This window comes from Dendrobates tinctorius, unplaced genomic scaffold, assembly GCF_039654945.1.
Source record: "Dendrobates tinctorius isolate UK_male_01 unplaced genomic scaffold, ASM3965494v1 ptg000226l, whole genome shotgun sequence".
NCBI lineage: Eukaryota > Metazoa > Chordata > Amphibia > Anura > Dendrobatidae > Dendrobates > Dendrobates tinctorius.
The window spans coordinates 2,869,210-2,890,632 of NW_027361893.1; the positions used below are offsets into that span (position 1 = coordinate 2,869,210).

At 43.6% G+C, this 21,423-nt stretch overlaps 2 protein-coding genes across 2 annotated transcripts in view; one reads left to right on the top strand and one right to left on the bottom strand.

Moving 5' to 3' along the window:
• LOC141059299 (uncharacterized) overlaps positions 1 to 21,423 on the bottom strand; it is a 779,988-nt gene that overhangs the window by 572,952 nt on the left and 185,613 nt on the right. The window lies entirely within an intron of this gene.
• The window catches only part of LOC141059312 (uncharacterized), a 73,230-nt gene that overhangs the window by 35,278 nt on the left and 16,529 nt on the right, over positions 1 to 21,423 (top strand). Inside the window, exons 7-8 of the mRNA XM_073555639.1 lie at positions 16,763 to 18,101; positions 18,350 to 18,467. Of these exons, the coding sequence (XP_073411740.1) occupies positions 16,763 to 18,101; positions 18,350 to 18,467 (1,457 nt within the window). The remainder of the gene's footprint in view (positions 1 to 16,762; positions 18,102 to 18,349; positions 18,468 to 21,423) is intronic.

Sequence of the window (21,423 nt, forward strand, 5' to 3'; positions counted from 1 at the left end):
GAGGGTTCCTCTTCCACCCCCTAAAACCAGGGAACAAAAAATATCACTTGGTTCCGAGAATATGGGTGAGCTAATCAGTATGGTTAAGAGCACCATAGGGGTGGAGGAGGAAGAAGTTAAATACACGGTGTCGTGTACATGAGAACGTACAGAATCTGATCCTCCATAAAAGGAGGCCTCCCTGGGGAAAAAAAAAAAAAAGCCAATCCCTTTGAGGACTTCTCCCAGCTCAAACGTCCAATGGATCAAGAAAAAAAAAAAAATTTTTTTTGAGAGCTTATCAAGGAAGTCCTGGGACACCTCTGCAAATCTGCTAGAAACTAATATAGCTTCCACATGCCCTGTCTCTATGATTACGCACAGACTCAGTGCACCTCAGGGGAAGATACCTGACTCCCTACCCCTACTGCAGAAAGCAACGAGGTTCCTAGCCGATGCTTCCGCTAGCGGTCGCTAAACAACGGAAGACCAGCCTGTAATTCACAGGTCTCGGGCTTTTCTAGGCTGAGCGTGACAGCTTTCGTCAGGTCCGGGTAGCCGCAAAAGCGGCCGTCCTTTCTAACTCCTTTAGAGGAGTGCCCTGGTTAAAATCCTAAGGGAGGCGACTTGTCTCCAAATGGTGCGCCATCCCCTTCCAGGGCCACTATGTGTTCAAGCCTGTCCTGGATAACATCCTGGACAAGACTTCGGACAAAAGGATCTCTTCCGGAACATAGAAATCCTAAGAGATGGATTTTTCGTCCCTCCCGTGACCAAACTTCTGTCAACAGCTATTCTAAGCTGATTTTGCATGCCCTCGTCAGATCACAGCTGCTAAGCAGCTTGAGGCTGGGCCAGTACCGGCATGAGTGACTGGCTGGGAATCCCTGGTCCTGTTGACATACTCAGGAGGAGTATAGAGGGCAACGGCAGGAACATCCTTGTCCCTAACCATCAACAGACCCCAGATAAGCAATGACGCACGGTTGGGGGTGGTCTCTCGCTCTTTTTTTTTTTTTTTTTTTTTTTTCACCCGCTGGCAGTCCATCTCCACAAATCAGTGGGTCCACCGTACCATAGGAGATGGACTAAAAATTGGGTTCGAGAGTCCTTCCCCGTAATGCTTAGGGGTAACCTCCCTACAGCCTCCACACCTTCAGGGCTCCTTACCAAGAGATCTGCTCCGGTAGAACGCGCGGGGGCTAAAGCGGGAGAAGGACATGGCCATTACGCACTTCCCTTCCTGGTGACTAAGCCATCAGAGAAAAACCGAATCATCATAAACCTGAAGTCATTAAACGAATTGGTCTGGTACAGGCAATTCAAAATGGAGTCACAGGGGGGTAGTGACAACGGTAGATCTGAAGGGTGCATATTACCATGTGCATACAATACAAAAACCGTTTAGCACAGCTATATAAGTGGTGGTGCAGCAAGTAGGATCCTAGACCTTAATCATATGAATATAGAAACTTGGCACACACTATATACACACGGTAGACGCCGTGTCATTGCCCCATATGCTGCACACTGACCGGTCCGACTCTGCGTAATTGTGCCTTTTGTCCCTACTCCCGGGGGGGAAACTTACCTTTTTTGGCTCTCCTTTCGAGCATAATGCAAATGATAGCAGTACAATACATAGTACTGTGATGAAGGTCATTGTGACTGAAACGTCTATACTGTATGTACTGTACATTAAAAACTACCTTTTCACTGGAAATTATATATAGTGTGTGCCAAGTTTCTATATTCTCTCCAAGATCATGGCGGAAGCAGTGATTTTTCATCCGGCGCCAGGGGATTGGCGTTGTCCTATATCTGGACGACTTCCTCCTCACTGTACCTTCTATCTCATGTCAGAAGATGGACGTAGGAAAGACTCCGGGGATATTAAAATCCCTGGGTTGGATACCGAACCTGGTCTATCCCTCCACGAGAAGGAAGCTTCTGGAAGTTCTCTCGGACTCAAGGGGAAAGACATCCTTCCTACCTAAGGTTTGTCAGGTCGACCTTGTCCACAAAAGAACCTGGTTCAGGGACCAGCGGGCACCGACCCTCAGAGTCAATGTATGCTCTAGGATCTGACCACATGCACCCAGGCGGTTTCTTGGGCTCAGGCCCACGCCCAAATTCTGCAAAGCCACGTGTTTTTTACATTCCAGGATCCGCCTGGCCTACGCGGCGACAAATTCCATTGTCCGGAAGGATTCCCCTCCCTGGTCAGGTTAAACCGGCCCTGAGGTGGTGGTTGAATTACCGAAATCTTTAGAAGGGAGTCAGCCGGGTTTAACTTCCCCTGAAAACACTCTGCTCAGATGCCAGGCAACGAGGCTGGGGCGCAGTAGTAGAGAGATCCTAATTTCAGGGGCGATGGCTGACGAGCATCAGCACCAGTTCCTCAAATCTGAGAGTACTGAAGGTGGTAGGAAAAGAGCTAAAAAACGTCATCATCGCTAATCCAAAATCGCCACGTCTGCATCTACTCGGACAACATGACCACAGTGGCCTATCTCTATCCAAGAGGGTATGAAATACGCCGGCCTGAAGGCAATAGAAGCAAGGATCTTCTCCTGGACAGTGCATCTGAAAGGATCAGACAACACCCAGGCAGATTTCCTCAGTCGAGAAGACATTCATCCGGAGGAGTGGCGCCTGGACCAGACGGTATTCTTGTCCCTAGCTTCAAGATGAGGTGGACCTAGTCGCCAACAGGCCAAATGCGAATACAGGGGTATTCGTCTCCCTCAACCACATGGACGGAGTGCAAGGAATAAATGCCCTTCACCCAATGGTGGGATTCCAACCTCGCATATGCCTGCCCACCCATACTGATGCGGGCAAAAAACATTTCAGGAAATCCGGACGGGCCGAGTTCCCACAATACTAATCGCCCCTCTGTGGCCCGGAAGAAGTTGATACAGTGCCCTACTTGCCATGGCACAGGAAGGCCCTGGCTTCTACCCCAAAAAGAGCGACCTCCTTCACTAAGGTCCTCTGCTACACCCGGACATAGGCAAATGGAGCCTGGCAGCATGGTTATTGAGGCCGAATTCCTAAGAGCCAAATGGCTCTCGGATAGGGTAATCCAATCCCTTCAGGAAAGCCAAAAACCAATAACCAAGGCCATCTGTGCCGAGGTCTGGGAAAAGGTTTACGCCCTGGGACTCTCCAGGCACCCATGATCCCTTCCATCCCAGTGCAGCACAGACCCTAGACCTTTACAAAAGGTCTAGAACAGGGCCTTATCCCCAGCACACTAAAGGTATAAATATCAGCTCTTAGCACCTTATTTTTATTTATTTTTTTTATCTTGACCTGGCCAGCCACCGCTGGATCAAACGATTTTATGGCTTCGGCAGCCAGGATTCGTCCTAAACTCCGCAGTCAGGGGCCTCCTTGGGACCTCAACACCATGCCCAACACCCTAACCTAAGATCCATTTGAGCCTCTAGATTCCATGACCATGAGAACCTAACCTGTTATGATTGAGTCACCGTAGGAGGCAAAAACAGAAATGCTAGCTAGTCCTGAAAACCAGAGAAGTTGGCAACTATCAGATTGCAGACCCCTGAACCTATCACCACAACTAGCAGTAGCCATGGGGGGTTCCTACGATGACCTAGACCCCTCGATCACAGCCGGAGAGATACATAGGCCTAAAGAAGGAAAGGGGAAATCTAACTGCCCCATAGCAGACCCCAAAGCAATAGGCAGCCCCCCACATATAATGACGGTGAAGCAAGATGAAAACACTTACACAGAAAGACAGGCTGAGCAAAGACGGGGCCCAAAAACTACCTAGATAGGAACGGATAGGAAGGCTGCAATCTGCCAAAACCCTATCAGAGACAAAAGCCAACAAGCTGATATAAAAAATGGCCCTGAAGCAACTAAGCTTCAAAAACTAAATCAGCACTCAGGTACTTTCAGAAGACAGAGCTCTAGGAACACTGCACACTCCAGCAGGGAGTGGCAGAATCCAAAAAGCAAGAAAAACAAAAACAAATTTTAGATGCAAAAAGGCAAAACAGAAAACTTAGCTTTAGGAGAGCAGGAATCAGACTGGTGTCCAAGAGTCCACAGAGAAATCACCCGCAGGGCAGAAAGGGCGTAGGCTGCCTTAAATCCAGTCAGTGACTCCACTCAGCCAATCGTTCTCATCAGTCCCAGGTGCCTGATAATCAGGCTCACTACCTTCCTTCACTAGAATAGGGAGTTCACCAGGCCTCAGTGACGGAGGGGAAAATGAACTCACAACACTAACCCTTTAACCATCCTCTTAGTCGCAATTACTGCAGCTAGACGTATAGGAGAATTGCAGGCCCTGTCAATTCAAGAAGCTTACCTTGCAATCATTACAGATAATATTATCTTGAGATTAGATCACGCCTTTCTACTCAAACTTTCATAGGGATCAGGACATTGTTCTGTCCTCATTCGGCCCAAGCTCTTCCAACCCTAAGGAAGAGACCTTCCACACTCTTGACATTTGCAGAGTGATCCTGTCTACTGACAATAGAGTGAAGCCTAGCGAATTCACCAGAATTTATTCATCCAGTTCTCAGGACGAAATAAGGGCAAGAAAGCGTCAAAGAACATGATCACGAATTGGATCACTCAATCTATCTGCCTGACCTACGCATCACAGGAGCTGGCTCCACCCGCCTCACTGAGGGCGCATTCTACCCGTGCGATAGCAACATCATGGGCAGAAAGGGGGAATGCTTCGTCAGAGCGGATATGCAGAACCGCCACCTGGTCGTCCATCCACACGTTCACCAGGCGTTACAGGCTAAATTTCAATGGGGACTTAACATTTGGCAGACGAGTGCTGCAGGCCGTGATTTTCCCCCCCCCAGAGAAATAAGCTGTTGGTATTACTCTGATGTAGCTGTCGTGGAAGGTGAGTGGAGAAAATAGAATTAGACTTACCGGTAATTTGGTTTCTAGGAACCTTCCACGACAGCACTAATTTCCCTCCCTATCTGATATTCTTATTGGATGATTCCTGCTCTTTGGTGGTAACTGTTCATACAGGTGTCCAGGAAAACCCTGGTGGTTGCAGGAAGGGGAGGGGTATTTAACCTCTTTGTGTTCCTGTCCCCTATTAGGGCAGGGAAGACATTCTCCGATGTAGCTGTCGTGGAAGGTTCCTAGAAACCGAATTACCGGTAAGTCTAATTCATATTATTTATTTATTTTTTTTTTATTGATCGGATGATTCTGAACTCGACGATACCTAATGTGTGTGTGATCGCCCATATGTAACAGATTTACTGCATTGCTTTGAGCACCAGCCACCCTAGACCTATACTCAAGTCAATAAGTTTTCCCAGTTTTTCGTGGCATATTTGTGGCAAAATTAGGGGCCTTGGCTTATACTCGGGTCGGCTTATACTCGAGTATATACGGTAGATGTTTTAAGAAACTTTGGATTTCCTGGGATCATTTGTCCAGAGGCACTGGATGGTAACTATTTGATGCAAAAGATCTTATCTGCACCAAAATAGTATCTTTAAAAATGTCAGCTGGGTGCTCAAAAAATAAGCCCCCACCACCCAAGATCACAAAAAATGGAGATGCTAAAGATGTCGGAAAATGGCGCTTTTTGTTTAAAAAAAAAAAAAAAAATTGGATTTTTTTTTTTCACCACTTAGATAAACTCATAATGGTAGGTCAGTTTTAGCACTTGGTGAACCTAGTAAAAAAGCAAAACATAAAAACAATTGTGGAATTGAACTTATTTTGCAATTTCACCCCACTTTGAATTTTGTTTCGGTTTTCCAGTACATGTTATGTTAAAATTAATGGTGTTGTTCAAAAGTACAATTCGTCCTGCAAAAAACAAGCCCTAACATGACCATATTGATGGAAAAATAAAAACATTATAGCTTTAGGAAGAAGGGGAGCGAAAAACAAAAACTCCAAAATGAAAATACCTCAGGTCATGAAGGGGTTAAGAGTCTCTCTGGACCCAAGATATATCTCATAGAGTCCACACCAACCTGTGACCCTCCAATGTGTCAATTTATCTTATGGCCATAGTAATAAGATCTTATTTAATGTGTTTTATTGGTATAATATATCTATATACCGCATATACTGGCGTATAAGCCGAGATTTTCTGCCTAATTTTTTTTCGGCTTATACGCGAGTAATATACCGGGAGTCGGCAGGGGAGCGGGGGTGTCAGAGGTCATAGTGACACCCCCCCCCCCCCGGCACGTCTCTGCAGCCCCCCCCGTGCTTCTCCCGGTCTCGGGCTCCTTCAGCGGTCATGTGGTACCACTCATTAAAGACATGAATATGCGCGTATTCATGTCTTTAAAAATGAACGGTATCACGTGACCGTGGGAGAACGGGGCTGCAGAGATCGCACCAGGGAGGGGTAAGTATATGCTATATTCACCTGTTCCCGTTCTCACGCTGCTCGCCGCTGCCTGCCGCATCCTCTGTCAGTGATGTTCAGGTCAGAGGGCGCGGTGACGTGGTTAGTGCGCGCCGCGCCCTCTGCTGCCTGAACGTCACTGAGCGATGACATGGCAGACAGCGGCGAGCAGTGTGGGAACGGGGACAGGTGAATATCTTAGGTGCTGGGTCCTGAGCCAACAGCGACGCCGGCACCAGGCCACCAGCGACAGAGAGGTGAGTATGTTGTTGTTTTTTTTTTGCAGCATCTTATGGGGGCATATTCTATGGAGCATCTTATGGGGCCATAACCTTTATGGAGCAGCATATGGGGCATATTATTCTATGGAGCATCTTATGGGGCCATTATTAACCTTTGTGCAGCATTATATGGGGTCTATTTTGTATGGAGCATCTTATGGGGCCATTATTAACCTTTGTGCAACATTATATGGGGTGTATTTTGTTTGGAGCATCTTATGGGGCCATCATAGACTGTATGAAGCATTTTAGGGGCTCCTGATTCAATATGGATATTCAAAAACATTTAACCTACTGATGTCTCAATTAATTTGACTTTTATTGGTATCTATTTTTATTTTTGAAATTTACCAGTAGCTGCTGCATTTTCCACCCTAGGCTTATACGCGAGTCAATAAGTTTTCCCAGTTTTTTGTGGCAAAATTAGTGGGGTCGGCTTATACTTGAGTGCATACGGACGGTATTTTATTGATAATTTAAAGATTTTAAATTGTAAACTGTACGGATTACTAATGTGGGTATTTATCTTGATTTTTTTTTTTTAAATTTTTTCCAACAATTCGATGATTTTTTTTTCATTGTTTTTATATAAGTTGTCTATTTATATTTCTAGAACCTTTATTTTTTCCATTTTTTTTAACCCCTCTCTGCCATCTGACGTACTATTCCGTCCATGTGACCTGCCCATGGATGGAATAGTACGTCTTAGCGATCACCTGCGCACACGGGTGGTGTGCGGCCGGGTGTCGGCTGATTTTCACAGTTAACATCTGGCACTAAGTGCCTGGAGTGGTCAAAGACCGCTCCTGGCACTTAAACCCCTGAAATGCAGCCCTCCTTTGGATCGGAGACCCCGCACATCTCGATCACTGTCATGGAGACCCGCCGATGTCGTCGACATCTGGGTCTCCAGAGCTGAGAAACTTCTTGTCATGCGCAGTGCAAGTCATGAAGTCTCTCAGGTCAGTGTGCACGGAATGCAGCACTGACAACTTCTATACCATGCAGATGCTTCATCTGCATGTTACAGAAGCGATCAGCCTGCACAAAAATGATTATCCCATAAGTGGGACACAGGGTAAAAGATAGAATGAAGTAAAACTTCTTTTTTTTTTTTTTAAATAATTGTAAAAATATTTAAAAAAATAAGAGTAAATATTGATTTTTTTTTTTTTTTATCACTAAATATTTGAATAAAAAAAATCTGAACAATAAAAGTACGCATATTTGGTATTGCAGAGTCCGTAATGACCCGACCTATAAAACTGTCCCATTAGATAGCTCCTTTAGTGAACACCATTAAAAAAAGGCAAAAAAAAAATACTTTATCATACCACCGAACAAAAAGTGCAATAACACGTGATCAAACAGACGGATATAAATAAACTTGTTACCGCTGAAAACGTCATCTTGTCCTGCAAAACACAAGCCCCCATACAGCGTCATCACTGGAAGAATAAAAGTTATAGCTCTCAGAATAAAGCAATGCAAAAATAATTATTTTTTTTATATAAAATAGGTTTTCTTGTATAAAAGTGCCAAAACATGAAAAATATATAAATGAGGTATCGCTGTATTCATACTATGATGAAGAATAAAACTGCTTTATCAATTTTACCACAAACTGAACGGTATAAACACCCCCCCAAAAAATAAATTAATGAATGGCTGTTTTTTTGTTCATTCTGCCTCCCAAAAACCAGATTAAGATGCGATCAAAATATATCGTGCCAATAAAAATGTCAACTCATCCCGCAGAAAACAAGACCTCACATGACTCTGTGGGCCAAAATATGGAAAAATTATAGCTCTCAAAATGTGGCGATGCAAAAACAGCTGACAAATATAAAAACCCGCTATAACGCCTCTTTCACACTTCCTGATATTTCGGTACCAGAGATGTCAGTGTCCGTATGTGTAATACTTGCGGTACACGCGTGGCATGCGTGTACCGCATTATTACCACAAGGACCAGCGCCAGGGATGAAGCCTGCTCTGCCAGTGATCGGCGCAAGCAGGGGTGAATCATTCTTCCCTGCTTGTGCCAATCGCTGGCAGAGTAGGGGATAATGATGAGAGCCGTGTTCAGCACCCGGCGCCAGGGAAGAGAGCTTACTGTAACGCTTCTTCCCCAGCACCAATGCGTGTCACATGGATGACATCCATGTGTGTTATGCGTATGCACGTGTGCTAGATGTTTTGTGGCCCGTGCTGACATTAAAAAACAGACATATCAGCATGTTTTGCCCACGGACACCCGGTTCATGGAAACACACTGACATGTGCACAGACCTATGGACTTGAATAGGCAAATGGCGCTTCCTCCCGAGTCTCTCCGCATGGCTAAGTAGTACTGTACAGCCACATATGGGGTATTGCCATGTTCAGTAGAAATTGTGTGAAAATGTAAAATCTTTGACTAAAACTAAATTTTGGTGGTAAAAATGTAGTTATTTTGTCTTCAATGTCCAATGGTATAAAATTCTGCGACACACCCATGGTATCAATGTGATCACTGCACCCCTAGATGAATTCATTGAAAGGTTTGGTTCGTAAAATGGGGGGTTCTGCTGTTTTGGCACCTCATGGTCTCTCCCAGTGGGTCAGGTCACCTGCAAATCATGACCGTAAAATCTGGCGCTCCTTCCCTTATGAGCTCTGCCATGTGCCCAAACAGTGGTTTGCCCCCACATATGGGGTAGCAGCATCCTCAGGGAAAATAACCCTTATGTTACCCTTGGGAAAATAAAAATTGGGGGTGAAAAGATAATTTTTGTCAAAAAAATGATTTTTTTTTTTTTAATTTTTCGGCTCTACATTATAAACTTCTGTGAAGCCCTTGGGGGTTCAAAATTCTCACCACACATCTAGATAAGTTTTTTTTTTTTTTTTTTGGGGGGGGTTTAGTTTCCAAAATGTGGTCCCTTGTGAGGGGTTTACACTGTTTAGGCACATCATTGGCTCTCCAAATGCGACATGGCGTCTGATCTCAATTCCAGCCAATTTTGCGTTGAAAAAGTCAAACGTGCTCCTTCCCTTCCAAGCCCTGCCATGCGCCCAAACAGTGGTTTACCCCCACATATGGGGTATCAACGTACTCAGGACAAATTACACAAGAACTTTTAAGGTCCAATTTTTCCTGTTACCCTTGGGGAAAATAAAAAAATTTGGATCTGAATTAAATTTTTTATGAGAAAAAGTTAAATGTTCATTTTTTTTTTTAAAACATTTCAAAAATTCCTGTGAAGCACCTGAAGGGTTAATAAACTTCTTGAATGTGGTTTTGAGCACCTTGAGGGGTGCAGTTTTTAGAATGGTGTCACTTTTGGGTATTTTCTGTTTTATTGACTTCAAATGTGAGGTGGTGCCGGAAAAAAAAAAATTGGTGTTGTAAAAATGAGAAATCGCTGTTTAACTTTTAACCCTTATAACTTCCTAACAAAAAAATGTTGGTTCCACAATTGTGCTGATGTAAAGTAGACATGTGGGAAATGTTACTTATTAAGTATTTTGTGTGACATATCTCTGATTTAAGGGCATGAAAATTCAAAGGTGGAAAATTGCAAAATTTTCGCCAAATTTCCGTTTTGTCACAAATAAACGCAAGTCATATCAAAACAATTTTACCACGATTGTGAAGTAAAATATGTCATGAGAAAACAATGTCAGAATCACGGGGATCCATGGAAGCGTTCCAGAGTTATTACCTCATAAAGGGAGAGTGGTCACAATTGTAAAAATTGGTCCTGTCATTAACATGCAAACCACCCTTGGGGGTAAACGGGTTAATAACCACACTTTCCATAACAAAAAAAAAGCTATACAGAAAAGCAATACCATAGATGAGATTTAATATACCGTATATACTCGTGTATAAGCTGACCCCCCCCCTTTATTTTGCCATTTTACCACAGCTATTGGTAAATTTTAAAAATAAAAATAGATACCAATAAAAGTAAAATTAATTGAGACATCAGTAGGTTAAACGTTTTTGAATATCCATATTGAATCAGGAACCCCATATAATCCTTCATACAGTTCATGATGGCCCCATAAGATGCTCCATACAAAATACGCCCCATATAATGCTGCACAAAGGTTAATATTGGCCCCGTAAGATGTTCCATAGATTATGCCCCATATGCTGCTGCAAATAAAAAAAAAAAAGACATGTTCACCTCTAGTCGCTGGGGGCCAGGTGCCAGTGTTCTGAGCAAGCGGGGACACCGGTGCGCTATGGGGGACAGGTGCCGGTGTCACCGCTGGCTCAGGGCCTCTGCACCTGCAATACTCTCCTGTCCCCGGGCCACCGCTCCATCATCGCACCCTCTGACCTGAACATCACAGCCTGAGGACAGAGCGGCGCGCAGCGGTGGACCGAGGACAGGTGAATATCGCTTATACTTACCCCCTTCTGGCGCGGTCTCTGCAGCTCCGCTTCTCCCACGGTCACCAGCAGCTATTCCTTCCTTCAGTGGTCACGTGGTACCGTTCATTAAAGTCATGAATATGCGCATACTCATGATTTTAATGAGCGGTACCTCGTGACCGCTGAAGGAAGGAGCCTGAGACGGTGGGAGAAGCGGGGGGCTGCAGAGACGTACCAGAGGGGGTAAGTATGATCTGACATCCCCGCTCCCCCTCCTCTGCCGACCCCCTGGGCATATGACTCGCGTATAAGCCGAGAGGGGGACTTTCAGCCTTAAAAAATGGACTGAAAATCTTGGCTTAGGCTATGTGCACACGCTGCGGATCCGCAGCAGTTCCGCAGACAGTGTACAGTATAATGTTAGGCTATGGGATTTACAATCCGCAGTGCACATGCTGCTGATTTTTCACTGTGGAAAAGCTGCAGTTTGAAAACTGCAGCGTGTCAACTCTTTCTGCGGATTCCGCTGCGGTTTGACACCTATTCCATTGTCCAGGTGTCAAACCGCAGGGGAAAACCGCAGGTCACTTTACCTGCGGATCCGCAGGGAAAAATCCGCTGGTGAATCCGCAGCGTGTGCACATACCCTTATACGCAAGTATATACGATAACCACCCATGAATACCATTTAAATATCAATCCTGCCCACATAGTGTATTCAAACAAGGTGATATAATAGCTTCATTAGTTGATAATCAAAAAAGACATGATCACACAGCCACAACAGACAATTAAAAAACGAAATATAAAGATATATATGTATGAGGGGAGCAAGGTATGCACAATACCATATGAGGAAATCAACACTCAATAATATGCATCACAGAGAGATCAGCAGATAAGAAAAATTCAATGTCGGGCTGCTATAAGTAAAGAGTACTATACAAATGAATACAATAGATAATTAAAAAATAGAGTGCATAGTGCAATCATCTCCCTTATTATAAGTATAATATCCACGTGGATGGTGTATAATATACACTGCTCAAAAAATGAGGGAACACTTAAACAACAGAATATAATGCCAAGTAAATCAAACTTCTGTGAAATCAAACTGTTCACTTAGGAAGCAACACTGATTGATAATCAATTTCACATGCTGTTGTGTAAATCGAATAGACAACAGATGGAAATTTGGCAATTATCAAGACACCCTCACTGAATTAATGCTCCATGGCTGCCATTTGTTGACTGGCTTCTGATTAGCTAGTATCAGTGGTGTGCCATTTGGGTTGATATTTATGACATCTATACTGTGTTGATTATTACTAAGCTAATAAAGTTATTATATTATATCACCTTGTATGAATACATGTTCCCTAACCACCCTTTATCCTCTCTACATGGATCTGAACTTGCACAGAGACCCCTAGGCTTGGGCCATGGTGTTACCTGATGTTCTGTGAAGTGAGATGGCAAGAAGATTAGCCAGGTCAGATTCAGAAGACACAAGAGTAGTCAGTAAACAAGCTGGGGCCAAAACAAGAAACAAGTACACAAGCCGAGAGCTGAGCACAAAGGACTGTACCAGAGGAGAACAAGGCTTTATTTGGCAGCTTCCATCAATTTGTTTTGAGATTTAGTAGGATGTGGTTGAAGTGACCAGAAGGTACAACTAACCACTGTGTTTACACGTACTAAATTTCTTTTGCCTTCAAACTTACTCTCACCATGCTGACATACGCTCTAACAGTTTTGGCTCCACTACTCCTCACTCCTTCGCTATCCGCAAACCCCAGCACCCACTACCCAAATAATAATCTCCTTCCCTCTTTCCTCCCCACTTGACCTCCTCTGCTGACCTGCTCCTCGACCTCAGAGCTCTCCTAATAAAATACAAAACAAGCCACCCACCCTCCTCCCACATGTCCTCACTCTCTCTGCTTCTCCTCTCTGCTTCTCCCAACCCTGGACCCCCACAGCCCATACCTCCCATTATCACCCCCTTCTATCTTTCCCAACCCAATACAAACACCAGAAGTCTTTCCCATCTCAAATCCGGGCCCTTGACAACCAGCACCCTGCTCCCACTCTCTGGATCACTCTGGAATGCCCGCTCCGTCTGCAATAAACTCCATGTGATTCACAACCTCTTTACCTCTCGTAATTTTTCCTTCCTTGGCCTCACCGAAACATGGCTGATGCCCTCCGACACCGCCTCCACTTCACCCACACTCCTCGCACTGGCAACAGACATGGTGGAGGAGTGGGCCTTCTCCTTTCTTCCAACTGCACCTTCAACCCAATCCCACCTCTACCCTCCCTTATCCTCCCCTCTTTTGAAATCCACTCTTTCTGCATCTACTCTCCCTCCAACCTCCAAGTGGCTGTAATATACTGACCTCTGGGCCTGATCACTGCCTTTTTTGACCAATTCTCCACCTGGCTCCTTCGCTTTCTCTCTGATGACTTTCCCACCATCATCATGGGTGACTTCAACATCTCTATTGACACCCACCAGTCGGCAGCCTCCAAACTCCTGTCCCTTACTTAATCTTTTGGTCCTTCTCAGCCACCCACACAGACGGACACACATTAGTCCTGGTCTTCACCCATCTCTGCTCCCTATCTAACTTCACAACCTCCCCTCTCCCTCTATCTGACCACCATCTACTCGCTTTCTCATCACTATCCTCCTCACCTGTCACCCATGTCTAGCACCATGCGCACCCCCACAGAAACCTTGCACATCTAGACACTCACACACTCTCAAACTCTTCTACCACTGTCCTCCATAACTTCACGCCACTGCCACTAGTTTCTACAATGCCACTCTTGCATCAGCCATCGACTCGGTCGCCCCTCTCATGCATAACAGAGTACGACGAATCAATAGACCACTCTGGTACAATAACACTACTAAAAATCTTTGGCAAGCATCCAGAATTGTAGAGCGGCGCTGGAAGAAAACACATTCGCAAGACGACGTCACTGCACTCAAACAAGCAACACTTGCATTCAAATCTGCCCTCACCTCTGCTAAACAGGCCTACTTTACATCCCTTGTATCTTCGTTATCCCACAACCCCAAACAGTAGTTCAATACTTTTAACTCCCTCCTCTGCCCACCACTGCCCCCTCCGACTTCCCTAATCTCTGCCGAGGACTTTGCCGCACACTTCAAAAACAAGATAGACCAAGCACGGCAAGTCTTTATTGCTCAACCACCACAACCCCTTTGCACACCAGACCAATACCCAAACCTCATAACCTCCCTATCGAACATCACAGAAGGGGAGCTTGCTTATCTTCTCTCCAAATCACACCTCACCACTTGTGCACTTGACCCTATCCCATCCCACCTCCTCCCCAACATCACCACCACTCTTATCCCATCCCTAACCCACCTCTTCAACCTATCACTAACTTCTGGTACCTTCCCTTCTGCTTTCAAACATGCCACAATAACGCCTATCCTTAAAAAGCCAACCCTCAACCCAACAGCCACGTCCAGCTATCTCCCAACATCGCTGCTCCCGTTTGCTTCCAAACCCCTGGAGCAGCATGTCCACGCTGAACTTTCCTCCCATCTCTCATCTAACTTGCTCTTCTACAATCTTCCGTCCCCATCATTCCACTGAGGCAGCCCTGACCAAAATTACCAATGACCTACTTACATCCAAAGCTAACAGACAATATTCTATACTCCTCCTTCTAGACCTGTCCTCTGATTTTGACAGTTTACCACCACCTCCTACTACAGATCCTCTCCTCCTTTGGCACCAAGGACCTCGCCCTATCCTGGATCTCCTCATATCTTTCCAACCGCACATTCAGTGTCTCCCACTCCCACACTACCTCCTCATCCCACCTTCTCTCTGTTGGAGTCCCCCAAGGCTCTGTTCCAGAACCCCTTCTCTTCTCAATCTATACACTTGGTCTGGGGCAACTCATAAAGTCCCATGTATTCCAGTACTACCGTTATGCCAATGATACTCAGATCTACCGCTCTTGCCCAGACGTCACCTCTCTGCTGTCTAGAATCCCAGAGTGTCTATCAGCAATATCCTCCTTCTCCTCTCGCTTCCTCAAACTCAATGTGGACAAATCTGAACTGATCATCTTTCACCCATCTCCCAGATCTTCCTTACCCGACCTATCTATAACAATTGACATCACGCTTTCCTCCGTACCAGAGGTCCGCTGCCTCGGAGTAACCATTGACTCTGCCCTGTCCTTCAAACCGCACATCCAAGCTCTCTCGACCCCTCCTGTTGCCTCCAGTTCAAAAATATTTCCAGAATCCGTCCCTTCCTCAATCCTCAGTCTACTGAAATGCTTGCGCATGCCCTCATCATATATCTCTGAACTAATCTCCCAATATCTTCCCTCACGTAATCTCCAGTCCTCTCAAGACCTCCTTCTCTCCTCATCCAACCACCTCCACGACTTTTCCCGAATATCCCCCATCCGCTGGAATTCTTTGCCCAAACAGGTCTGACTATCAGCCACATTTGGATCCTTCAGATGGAACCCGAAAACCCACCTCTTAAGGAAAGATTACAGCCTGCAATGATCCCCGCTGCCTCCCCACCACTACTGGAGCTACCGTCTCACCATCACTGGAGCTGCTCCAACCCCCCAACCTACTGTCTCCTTCCCCACCATCCTGCAGAATGTAAGCCCGAAAGGGCAGGGTCCTCTCTCCCCTCTATATCAGTCTGTGATTGTTGGTTTGTTTACTGTAAGTGATATTTGTAATTTGTGATATCTGTAATTTGCATGTAACCCCTTCTCATGTACAGCACCATGGAATCAATGGTGCTATATAAATTAATAATAATAAAAAAAATTAGGGAAGTGATTACTCCAGATGGTCAGGGCACACATACTGCCAGACTGGATGGTACTACAGGTCTCGAGCACCCTAATTGTAGTGGCTGGACAGAGCCTGCTCTGGCCAGAGCTTCTGGTTCAGACGTCTCCTCCATCACCAGCGCTGCCAGCAAAATGAATAAGGCGGCTCCTGGTAACAGAAGCAGATGTCGCAGGAGCAGATCCCAGAGGAGATGGGACACACCATTTGCAGAAGCCCTAATATGACAAAATGGCACAAACCAGAGCAGTATAAATCCCCATAAAGTGACTTCATTTTGGAAATTATAGCCCTCAATGAATTAATCTATAGAAGTAGTGAAAATTTTGACTCCATAGTCATTTTCCTGAAATTAGGACACAATGGATGTTGGAGAGTGAAAATTGCAAATATACCATTTTATTACCCAACACATAGTGCCCAGAATGTGCTCCATGAGACACGCGCACAGTAGATTAAGTGGGTTCTTCTCACTATAATAATGCCAAATACATGGAGGCTAAATGTGATTTAGTCACACTGCAAGGCTCAGAAGTGAGGGGAGATTTGACTTTGGGAGAACGGATATTGCTGGATTGGTTTATAGAAACCATGTTGCTTTTCTAGAGCCTTTGAGCAACTAATAGTGTGGAAACTTCTGTTTTTCCATCGACAGATGATGGACCTGAGTGGGGGCTTGTTGTTTATGGGACTTGTACAAGTTTTTATTGGTATAATTTTTGCTTACATAAGATTGTTTGGTAGCTTTTTATTCCATATTTGGGAGTCAGAATGAAAAAACAGTTGAACAATATGCTCCACTCGTTCATCCTATAAGTTTTTCCATTAGACATTAAAAAAATAATAATTTGTTTTATTTTTGACAGCTGCCTATACCAGGAGATCAGAGGGACCACTGACATGTTCAATTTTTCAATCAGATGATCTTGAGATCCCACAGTATACAATTGAAGTGAATACCAATACTCCAGATATACCATCATCCCTACACATCAAAGAACTATCATCTGATCCTTTGAAAAAGGTCCTGTCTATTGATTCATTACCGACTACTAATGAAAATAAAAGTCACAAAATAAACCTTAAAAAACGAACTGCTTATAAAGCAAAGATGCAATTTTCACGTTCAGAATATAGAAATAGTTTCCCCCTCGAAAAGTCATTTCTTAAACATCAAAAAATTCAGACGGCGGAGAATAGATTTTCTTGTTCCAAGTGTGGGAGATGTTTTAACAAGAAATCAAATCTTGTTAGTCACCAAATAACTCACACAGGAGAGAAGCCATTTTTATGTTCAGAATGTGGAAAATGTTTTACAAAGAAATCAAGTCTTATCAAACATCAGAGAACTCACACAGGGGAGAAGCCTTTTTCATGTTCAGAATGTGGGAAAGGTTTTAACCAGAAATCAGATTTGGTTAATCACCAGAGAATTCACACAGGGGAGAAGCCTTTTTCATGTTCACAATGTGGGAAATCTTTTAATCGGAAAGGGTATCTCGATGGCCACAAGAGAATCCACACAGGGGAGAAGCCTTTTTCTTGTTCAGAATGTGTGAAATGTTTTACAAAGAAATCAAGTCTTATCAAACATCAGAGAACTCACACAGGGCAGAAGCCTTTTTCATGTTCGGAATGTGGGAAATGTTTTTACCAGAAATCAGATTTGGTTAATCACCAGAGATCTCATACAGGGGAGAAGCCTTTTTCATGTTCAGAATGTGGGAAATATTTTAATAGGAAAGCTAGTCTTAATAGCCACCAGAAAATCCACACAGGGGAGAAGCCTTTTTTCTGTTCAGAATGTGGAAAATGTTTTGCAAAGAAATCAGTTTTTGTTAATCACCAGAGAACGCACACAGGAGAGAAACTGTTTTCATGTTCAGAATGTGGGAAATATTTTACACTGAAATCAGATTTTGTTGTTCACCAGAGAATTCACACAGGGGAGAAGCCTTTTTCATGTTCAGAATGTGAGAAATGTTTTACCCGGAAAGCGCATCTTGAGAGCCACCAGAGAACTCACACACAGGAGAAGCCTTTTTCATGTTTAGAATGTGGAAAATGTTTTAACCGGAAACAGCATCTTGATAGACACCAGAGAACTCACACAGGGGAGGAGCATTTTTCATGTTCAGAATGTGGGAAATATTTTACCCGGAAAGATAATCTAGATAGCCACCAGAGAACACACATAGGGGAGGAGCATTTTTTCTGTTCAGAAAGTGGAAAATGTTTTGTGAAGAAATAATATCCTCTTAGACACCAAAGAATTCACACAGGGGAGAAGCCTTTTTCATGTTCAGAATGTGGGAAAGGTTTTAGCTGGAAAAAGCATCTTGATAGCCACCAGAGAACTCATGCAGGGGAGGAGCCTTTTGTTCAAAATGTGGAAAATGTTTTGTGAAGAAATCATCTCTTTTTAGTCACCAAAAAATTCACACAGTATAAAGGCCTTTTTCATGTTCAGAATGTGGGAAATCATTTAACTGGAAGGAGTATTTTGATAGCCACCAGAGAACCCACACAGGGGAGAAGCCTTTCTCATGTTCAGAATGTGGGAAATGTTTTGTGAAGACATAATAACAAACTCTTCTCACTTCTTGGCCTTGTTAAAATGAAAACCCTTATACTAACCTCCTTTGCTGGCGTCGTTTTAGGAGTGTCGGGACTCATGCTCCCGAGATTCACATGGGGTTGGTACATAACACAAGCCCTGCTCTTAATCAGTTCTGACTTTACTACCCCCCTTTTGGATGTATTGAACAAAAGGAAATGAGTGCCGCTGCTGCTCTTTGGACAAATCAAAGAGGAAGTCAAAGTGGGGGTAGTGATGCCAGCACTGATAGGGTGCAGGGATCACATGGCTTAACAACCTTACATGAGCCCCAGGAACTGAAGTGTCGACACCACTATAATGGCATCAGCATGGGAGGTTTGTTTAAATTTATTTATTTTTTTATTACATTTTTCACCAATTGAAAACATAAATCCAAGTAATTTCACTGAACATTTTCCAGACGTCAGTGAAAAGAACAAATACAGAAATTGGAAGGAGCCACAAGTACAGAAGACAATAAACTGAAATATATATGTAAGGGAACACTTTCCCTGGCTGTGGAAACCAACATGTTAAATAATTAAATAAATGTCAATAAATCTCAAGATATTCCTCAGTAGAGACTGATTTAACACCACCTTGAACAGGCTACATCTATTAATTAACTACTTGATGACTAAACCACATATAGAAAGACAAGACATAATCAAGAGGTGGGGAAGAGGCATGAGTCCCTACGGAAAACACAAGAAGAGAAAGACTTAGTCGCTATTCTACAGCCAGAAATAGACCCACAGGGTCCAGACTGCATCAAATCTGCCCGTCCATACTCGCTCCCAGTAAGGCAGTCATATATTCTATCCTGCGAATATCAACAATTCTATTCAGTAAATGTTGATATGGAGGGGGGAGGTCTGCTGCCAGTGTAGGGCTATCAAGCACCTAGCTACAGTAAGAATGTGGAGTAACAATCTAGCTGAGTTCTTTCCCATCCCCCCAGGAGAGACATTTAGAAGAAAAATAGCCAGCTCCAACTCAAACTCCACAAAAAGAACCCTGTGGATTAAGACTCTGTCTTCCCAGAAACCAACAATCTCCAGGCAGGGCCAAAAAATGTGATACTGAGATCCCACCTCCAAGCCACAGCGCCAACAGAGGTTCGCGAGCTGAGGATTTAGGCTATGTGCGCACGTTGCGGAAATTTCTGCATCTCTTGGCAGAAAACGCAGTGGAAATCCCCACTTTTTTGTGCGTTTGTGTTGCGGTTTTTAATGCGTTTTTGTAAATCCATAGAGCTAAATAAAGATATATTATTTAACCCCTTAACAACCGGGGGTATTTTTGATTTTGCATTTTCATTTTTTGCTCCCCTTCTTCCCAGAGCCATAACTTTTTTATTTTTCCGTCAATATGGCCAAGTGAGGGCTTGTTTTTTGCGTGATGAGTTGTACTTTTGAACGACACCATTGGTTTTACCATGTCTTGTAACAGAAAATGGGAAAAAAAAATTCCAAGTGCGGTGAAATTGCAAAGAAAAGTGCAATCCCATGCTAGATTTTTGTTTGGCTTTCTTGCTAGGTTCACTAGATGCTAAAACTGGCCTGCCATTATGATTCTCCAGGTCATTACAAGTTTATAGAACCATAAAATTCCAAAATTTATATAAAAAAAAAAATTGCCATTTTCCGAGACCCGTCTCGATTTTTTGGTATCTGGTGCCGGTTGAGCGTTTAATTTTTGCCCACTGAGCATCGTTTTTATTGATACCATTTCGGTGCAGATACGTTCTTTTGATCGCCCGCTATTGCATTTTATTGCAATGTTGCAGCAACCAAAAAATGTAGATCTGGTGTTTCGATTTTTTTTTTTTTTCTTGCTACGCCGTTTACCCATTTTGATTCTTTTTTTTATATTGATAGATCGGGCGATTCTGAACATGGTGATGCCAAATATGTGTATATTTGTTGTTTTTTTTGGGGGAAAAAAAGTTAAACCGTTCATTTTTTCCTTCCACATTGCTTCAATTCTTGTGAAGTACCTACAGGGTTAATAGACTTCTTGAATGCGGTTTTGAACACCTTGAGGGGTGCCGTTTTTAGACTGGTGTCACTTTTGGGTATTTTGACTCCCCCCCCCCCCCCCCCAGACTCCAAATGTGAGGTGGTCTCTAAAAATAAAATGGTTTTGTAAATTTTGTTTCCAAAATTGTGCTGATGTAAAGTTGACATGTGGGAAATGTTATTTAACAATTTTGTGTGACATCACTCTCTGATTTAAGGGTACAAAAATTAAGTTTGGAAAATGCAAAATTTTAAAAATTTGACAAATTTCCATTATTTTCATAAATAAACGCAAGTCATATCGAAGAAACTTTACCAGTAATATGAAGTACAATATGTAATGAAAAAACGGTCTCAGAATTAGCGGGATTCGTTGACGCATTCCAGAGTTATAACCACATAAAGTGATAGTGGTCCGATTTAAAAATTAAGGCCTGGTTATTAACCTACAAAGTGGCTTGGTCCTTAAAGGGTTAAATAATCCAATCCAAAACAAAATACCCGTATATACTCGAGTATAAGCTGACCCGAGTATAAGCCGAGACCCCTAATTTTACCACAAAACTGGGAAAACTTATTGACTCGAGTATAAGCCGATGGTGGTGCTGCATAAGGGTTAATGGTGGTCCAAAAAGATGCTCTATAGATAAATACCCCCATAAAATGCTGCTCAAGGGTTAATGGTGGCCCAAGAAGATGCTCCATAGATAAAATACCTCCCATAAAATGCTGCACAAGGGTTAATGGTGGCCCAAGAAGATGCTCCATAGATAAATATCCTCCATGAAATGCTGCACAAGGGTTAATGGTGGCTCAAGAAGGTGCTCCATAGATAAATACCCCCCCCATAAAATGCTGCACAAGGGTTAATGGTGGCCCAAGAAGATGCTCCATAGATAAATACCCC